The sequence below is a fragment of the Pleurodeles waltl genome, chromosome 6 (assembly GCF_031143425.1).
Source record: "Pleurodeles waltl isolate 20211129_DDA chromosome 6, aPleWal1.hap1.20221129, whole genome shotgun sequence".
Taxonomy (NCBI): Eukaryota; Metazoa; Chordata; class Amphibia; order Caudata; family Salamandridae; genus Pleurodeles; species Pleurodeles waltl.
Genome location: NC_090445.1, coordinates 1661893227 through 1661900089, shown reverse-complemented (window position 1 = coordinate 1661900089; position 6863 = coordinate 1661893227). Strand labels below are relative to the sequence as shown.

Below are 6863 nucleotides of genomic sequence, written 5' to 3'. Positions count from 1 at the left end.
TAAACACCCATAAGTCTATGGGGACCCCAAAAGGCAGTACTGTGCAAAACATGTAATATACAGCAGTACGTGCCACCAAGATAGTTGTTTCTGAGGTCTTGCCTAGCGGTTGGGATTATTCTAAAAATTTAAATCGGGTGATCATCCCTTGTTAGAGAAACTAACATAGCGATTTATAGTAGTCCATTGTTCATGTCTGTGCTATACCTGTTTAACGACGCAATAAAGCAACACTCAAAATGGAAAATATATTAATTTTATTGAAAATAAATAACAAATGTAACATAAAAAGGCGTAAGGCCAGGTGAGTGAAGCCAATCTCAAGTGTGAAGCGTCCCTGCAAAAAAACCTTATCAAGACTACTTTAAGAGACCAATTATGCACAGACTGTTGAAACACATATTCTTTAAAAGGACATAAAATTATCAGTCACTTCTATTCCTGCATCATCAAGTATAAAAAACAGACTTGCAAATAAAGGCTTTACACCGCAGAAGTCCGCATCTGCCTACACCTTCCAAGATTGTGGACAGTGTGCTCTCTTCTCCAAGATGATTCCACGGGTAACCCCTCCATGCTGTTGATGAACAAGCAAAATGGCAGTTTAATGGCTCTAACGGCAATGCCAAGCGGAGATCCATCATATGAGTCATTTTACTCACAAACATATAAGAGCTCTCACAGCTAGGGCTTGTTAATATGAGGATTTTATCAGGTTTCCTCCAGCTGTGAATTTGCTTTGATGGCCTTAGCACTGCTAATCCCATTTGATTAAAAAGTTCTTACATTGGAAAATATACTGTTTGACAAACACACTGTCATTCTGTAAATTACCAAGACTTCACAGCTGGTGTCTGATAATCCTTCCAGAACCTCATTTGATTGTCTCCATTTCCCAAATATTGCTGCCAGCAGGACAACAGTTACATTTTTGTGGCAACATAATTATTCTACAGGCAGGCCCTCTAACAAAGCGATCCATCTGACCAGCAGGAATTTTATCTTTAATTATAAATTCTAATTCCCAAACTTTGGATTTTACAATTCTGTTGTGAATATTCTGGTGGGTTGCAATAGATGAATTTGTCAATAGCAAGTTTTTTGACCTTCGAGAATTGTTTTCTTTGCTCAAACCATCACACTGATAATCGTCCATCATCAGAAGACAATTAGCCCTTACAGACCCCGTTCATGGCTTTGCCTTTAGTCCTCTCTGAATATGGTCATCATCCTGCCAATTCTGACATGCTTCAGGATCTGAGGAATGGCGGATCATAAAATACCATTCCATTCAACCTGGTCAGGAAATGCTACAAACTTTACTGGTCTTCGTGTCCTTGAGTGCCTGCCGCTTTCTCTGTTCCCTGGTTGTTCGCCTTTTCATACCTAATAAATACAGCTCTCTGTCAAACTGGCCAGCAGAAAGTGGTATGCTGAAGGAAAGGGAAATAAGTATTAACACAATAAAAAGAGATTTTTCAACTTCTAATAACAATTTTAAAAAACAAGCAATTTACAAACAATACAGGTATTGGATCCGTATCTAATTTCATGTCATTAAAGCCAGCTGATAACCCACAAGATTCTTAAAATGGCTACTCTGAATTCCTCCAGGATTCTCTCCTGAAACCAGAACGTAGGCTCACTGCATGCTGACTGAATGAGATTCTATGTTGAAGAAATACATGATTGTGTGTAAAAAGAGCACCACTTGTAAGTCCGTTAGTGTGCCAGTGGTTTTAAGTTGTTTCACAGTGTAATTAATTGGTCAAAGATGCCAACAAACTTAGGTCAACATGATTTTTATCTATGCCCCACCAGAACATGATTGCCCAGGCCTCTAGAAACCCGAGTGATGTTGCAAAATGGCAGCTGGCGGTGTCATTCGTATTTTCCTGCCTCTCTCGCGTCTCAAAAGATCTCAGGTTTCGGAGTGACATCACAGATAACTCGAGCTTTGGATTTGTTGAGCATCTTTCATTGAGATACCCTAAGTGAAAAAGATCTCTGTTATTTCCAGATATCCATCTATAATTCAATATTTATGAATGGGTTCCTGTATCTTAAGGGTGAAGCAGTGATATGAAGCCCTTTCCCACGGCTGTGATGTCACCGTGTTTGACAGGGATACCCACTGCTCCGTCTTTGAGAGAAAGAATCCAATGCCTCCTCGTGTCCTGGCCCTGTATTTTTACATTTGCAGAATTAACATGAGCAAAGTTGAGAATAGACTATCACATAGCAGCTCATCTCGTGTTCCTGGTGCTATTATTCCTGTGGGAGCAGGGAAACAGTAAGCACAAACCCATTCACCATGGAACACTACCTAGCTCTGCCCCACTTCCTCTGAAATGAAAGTAGACAGTAGCACACACAGGAAGCAGCTCTTTAGCAATATCTTCATTTTATTCTGGCAGGGTAGCCAAGGGGACGAGTGGTGTGATACTCAAGAATATTGGTTCTTGGAGGGTGAACATGTAAAAGGAAGGAGAAAGGACAACTGGTGTTACTGTTGTGGGCTGAGTACAAAAGATAGATGGGATGGGAAGCTCTAATACTTGTCAATATGTATCCTTTATTCTTGCTTGCCTCTTCCTGCTGAATCTAGCTCTACTCGCCTTTTGGACCACAGGTACCACATATGTGGCATCTGTTTGTTCAGGTAATACAGTTGTGGTATGGTGTGTCTGAACCAAGATCTTGATATGCTTGAACAAAAGATAGAAAGTTTCAGGATTAGATGAACTACCCTGGGATGTAATAGGCTGATGTGGTATGTATTCCCTTTCTGTAGAAAGCTGGCTATCTGTGTAGTGTACCGAATGCAAGGGAACACTATGCAGATAGTCCAGGCGACCCATATTAGTATACAGGTCAAGTTGAGTAATAGGCAACTGATGTAGCAAGGAGCCCCTTTCTGTAATCCAGAGAAAAATGAGTAGCTTAATCTATCAGCAGATTGGCCCAGATGTTGTAGAGCGTTGTTTGCTCCACAAGGTCAAATTTATTTATATTTAACAGTTATTTAAAAGCTTTGCAAAAGCCAACACACACTAAATGTAAAATATTTCCCTTGGCAGGTTTAAAACATGCTTGAAATCTGGGGTTCCCAAGAGTAAAAATTACATTATAAAATAACATTAGCTTAAAGCTTGATTTGTACTTAAAATGCCAAAGTGCCGACAACGTTAAGAACATGTGCAAGTGTTCTTAAAGTGCCAAGGTGTTCAGAACGGTTAAAGAAAAGGTGTGAATGTGAATATGTTGGTCCTTGGGCAACAACTTAGGTGAGAGTTAAGCCTGATGATAGTCCTACGACAGCATGTCTGTAGCCACGCACTCCCAGGGAATTGAAGTGAGGATACAACAGGAGTTCACACTCTGCAAGGAGTGCCGGACAAGTGAAGATGATCTGAAATATTGATTCTTGTTGGCACCATCTGCATGTTGTATCAGTATTATCTGCCAGCCACCTGGGCCAATAGTCAAAAGTTGCGAAATCACCCATGAGCTGGATCTTAAACTGGGGTTTGATCATTTTCGAGTAGCAACTGTCAGGTAGGATTGCCTACCGAACTGTCTGTATCTATTTATCACAATCCAAGCATGACACCTCTTGTCAATTGTATTTATTTCTTCCTGGCTAGATTGCTGGTGCATGCACTTGTTGATTTGTTTTTTAAAAGCTCCAAAAGAAAGAGGCAAGTCTCATAACTGCCGTACTTGAAGGGATTTCAAACTACTTGTAAGGAAGTCTCTGAAAGTCAATGTCTTATCTGGGTTTGATATTTCTCGCCAGGGCTGGTGGTCCAGCGAAGTTGGGCTGGCGGTTTTTAGTTTGAAACAAAATTTCATGAATGCTTCTTGCCCTGCACACCATTGATTTACAAAGCCAAACTCAAGCTTGAATGTGTGTAGGTGATGCGTTGGGAGGCAAACAGAAGAGATGTCTTAAGTCCTGAGATTAAATGTCATCAACACATGCGCCTCACGGCACACAAGGGTTGGCACCAGTAAGAAATATGAGGCAGAAGTTTGGCATTCAATAGTCGCAGCAGCAGGGTCATTGACTTGCCCCACAAACCCTTTTCTAAAGTGAAGAAAGATGCTAATAGTGAAGCAGTCTTAGATCTCATTGCAGCTTTCTCGGTGATAAAGGAGCATCTGGAATCATCGATGGTTACAACAAGATGCTCACGTTCCTGAGAGAGCTTGGTGTTGTTTAAATGCCAAGGACCAGCCTTTGTCTTGTTCCTTGCACATGTAACCCCCTTTGTCTTCTTTAGGTTGATTTCCAAGAGTTTTTCTTGCTGTGTATTTGCCAAGGGTATTCAGCAGTCTTTTATTTGTGGTCTGGCTTAATAGTACAATATAGTCCGCATAGAGAATGCTGGCTTGGGCGTTCCTTCCTAGTTTCGGAGTGTTGGCATTTACCAGATCTAATTCGGACGGGACATCAAGAGATAACAATATTAAAGTTGGAGCAAGCACACAAAACCGATGTTCATAGTTACCCTCCTAGTTAGCTGTTTCCAACGCGAAATTTGATGCTAATCCATGTTTTGGTATACAGCAATTGTATTGCTGTCAGGAGTTTACCTGGCACCCCTAGTTTGCAAACTTCTGCCAGAGCAGTGACCTGTCAGTCTAGTCGGCCTTTAGGTAAACAAAACAGGTTGTTTTGTAGGCCATTTTGGCCATCATACTAAGGGATGCTAGATTTGGGGAAGAGACCATGCCAGGAAGGAATCTGGTCTGATTAAGCTAACCGATTTTCAGCTCACACACCCAAGAGCATAGATCTTAGAATAGAAGGCTGGTGTAGAATTTTTGTCCAGTAAAGCGGTGAGCTTCTAATTTAGTGGATCCAATGTGGAACTGCCTTTGAAGATAGGATACAGGATGGCCCCTTTCCACGACTCAAGGAATGTGTTGGTTTGTAATTTAGTAGAACATTGGGATGAGTGCGTCTGCCCAAAATGCAGGAACTGTCTTAAAAAGAGATTGTGGCAGCCCATTAGGAACCAAAGCTACTTCAGGACTCTTTTTGATAATTGTTTTGAGTTGCAGATCAATGAACAAGATTGTTTTGAGACCTGTTTGAGAGAGCCGGGCAGAGGTGGTTGAGATGAAATTGCTATCCACCAGTTCCTCAGCCAGTGCCCTTCAAAATGCACGTCCAAGGTAATTTGTTAACGTTGAGGGTGGTAAAAGAGCTCTTTTCCAACCTGCTATATTCCAGAAGTCTTTGGAGTCTTTTCTTTAAAGTAGTCATTTCCTAGAACTTTGCCTCAAGATTCTTTGATGGCAGTTTTTCCTCTTTTTTTAGGGCACAGAGCTAAGGTCATTCCTATCTCATTTGGTGCTTGGGATTTTTTTTGATGTGTGCTCCATGCTGCACGAAGTGCTGATATGAAGGTTTAAACATGTTTTGGCGAAGCCCTCACAAGCTGACATTGGGTTGATCTAAGCATTTAGGGCCTGCTCCAGTAGTGATTCGCACTGCTGTTTTATCTTGTGCGTCAGGTTGCCTTTCCATTTTACTTTTTTCAAGGAGTTTATTAATTTTGATAGACTAAGGGTGGCCAGGGTGAAGTCAATGATCGAGCTCTTGTTAGCCGTGATTCAGGTGTTTGCCCATGGATGGTCGTTGCCAAAGCATCCATTTAAGATCCTCGGTCTAATGGCCAGGCATGCCTTCAAAATCCTGACGCCTAGTTTGTTGGGTTTTACGCCTTTGGAGACCTCTTTCAGAATTCTGTTATGTCAGGCCTTGTGAGTCGAATTGGTCAAAGTCAGCAGAAAGGGATAAAAGGTTTGTGTTGAAATCAGCGGAAAGAATGATTTCAGCACGGTTATAACTGGCTTTCCGGTAGGTCAACAGCGGCTGCCACCATTTTGCTATTTTTCTTTTTTCACTATTTACCAGGTTGATGTAAATGTTAAGCAGGGACAAATAATGAATGATGCTAGCTGACCAACTGTCGATTTACACTCAATATCCAGGAAAAATGTAAATTGGTTGCACTGATCATAATGTTGGATGTGATGTAGATTGACAGGCCACCCTTTGGCCGACCTTGGACTCTGGCTTTGTTTGCTCGATTATTGAAATTGCAAAAGCTTATTAGGTGTACTAGATCTAGGGTCCATGTTCCTTGCAGAAGTATAACGCTGAAATTCTTTTAGTAATTTAAAGTCTGAGCATTGTGAATCTTACTTTACAAACCACTCACATTCCAAGAACAAATTCATAAGGATTCATGGCGAGCGTCTACATCTGGGATGCCCGCATCTTGGGCTTCAATTCATTTCCTTGACTGGATGAGAAGCGCATTGGGAAGCCAGGTCAAGTCCTGACTGTTGTTCTGAAAGCATGGGTGTTTGGAGTTTGGAATGATGTACTGATTTTAGCCACCCTTTTTGCTCTGTGTTATGGGTTTGCTGACGGCATTCTTCAGGATGGAAAACATAGGGAGTTGTTCTCTTTTTGAGTCGGTCAAATAATTGACGACTTGAGGTCTACTGACAAAACTGCTGGGTATGTCTCCTCAATGCATGTGGTGAGGGCTATGGGCCAGGATAAAAAGAGGTAGTTCTCCGTCAGGACAGCAGTTGCTATCTCCTAGGAGCACCACTTTACTGAGAGGCCTTCAGTGGAAGAACATAATATTATCAATATGTGATGGCTCGATAAATTGAAGTTCATTACTACTTTTCAATAGTCTGATATTTCCATTATTCAGGACATTGGGGCGCCCTCTTGGGACATAACTAGGGATGAGGAGTGTCTGTAACTGAAGGGGGTGCATTATCTTCTATCAGACAACCGAAAGCAATATTGTTGCTGTTTTCTCATCTGA

The 6863-nt window shown here is 41.5% G+C and overlaps 1 protein-coding gene across 2 annotated transcripts in view; it reads right to left on the bottom strand.

Moving 5' to 3' along the window:
- Positions 1-240: 240 nt before the first annotated feature.
- INPP5E (inositol polyphosphate-5-phosphatase E) overlaps positions 241-6863 on the bottom strand; it is a 238358-nt gene continuing 231735 nt past the window's right edge. For both annotated transcript variants that reach the window (XM_069241603.1, XM_069241604.1), the window contains exon 11: positions 241-1433. In XM_069241603.1, the coding sequence (XP_069097704.1) occupies positions 1301-1433 (133 nt within the window). In that variant the 3' untranslated portion in view covers positions 241-1300. The remainder of the gene's footprint in view (positions 1434-6863) is intronic.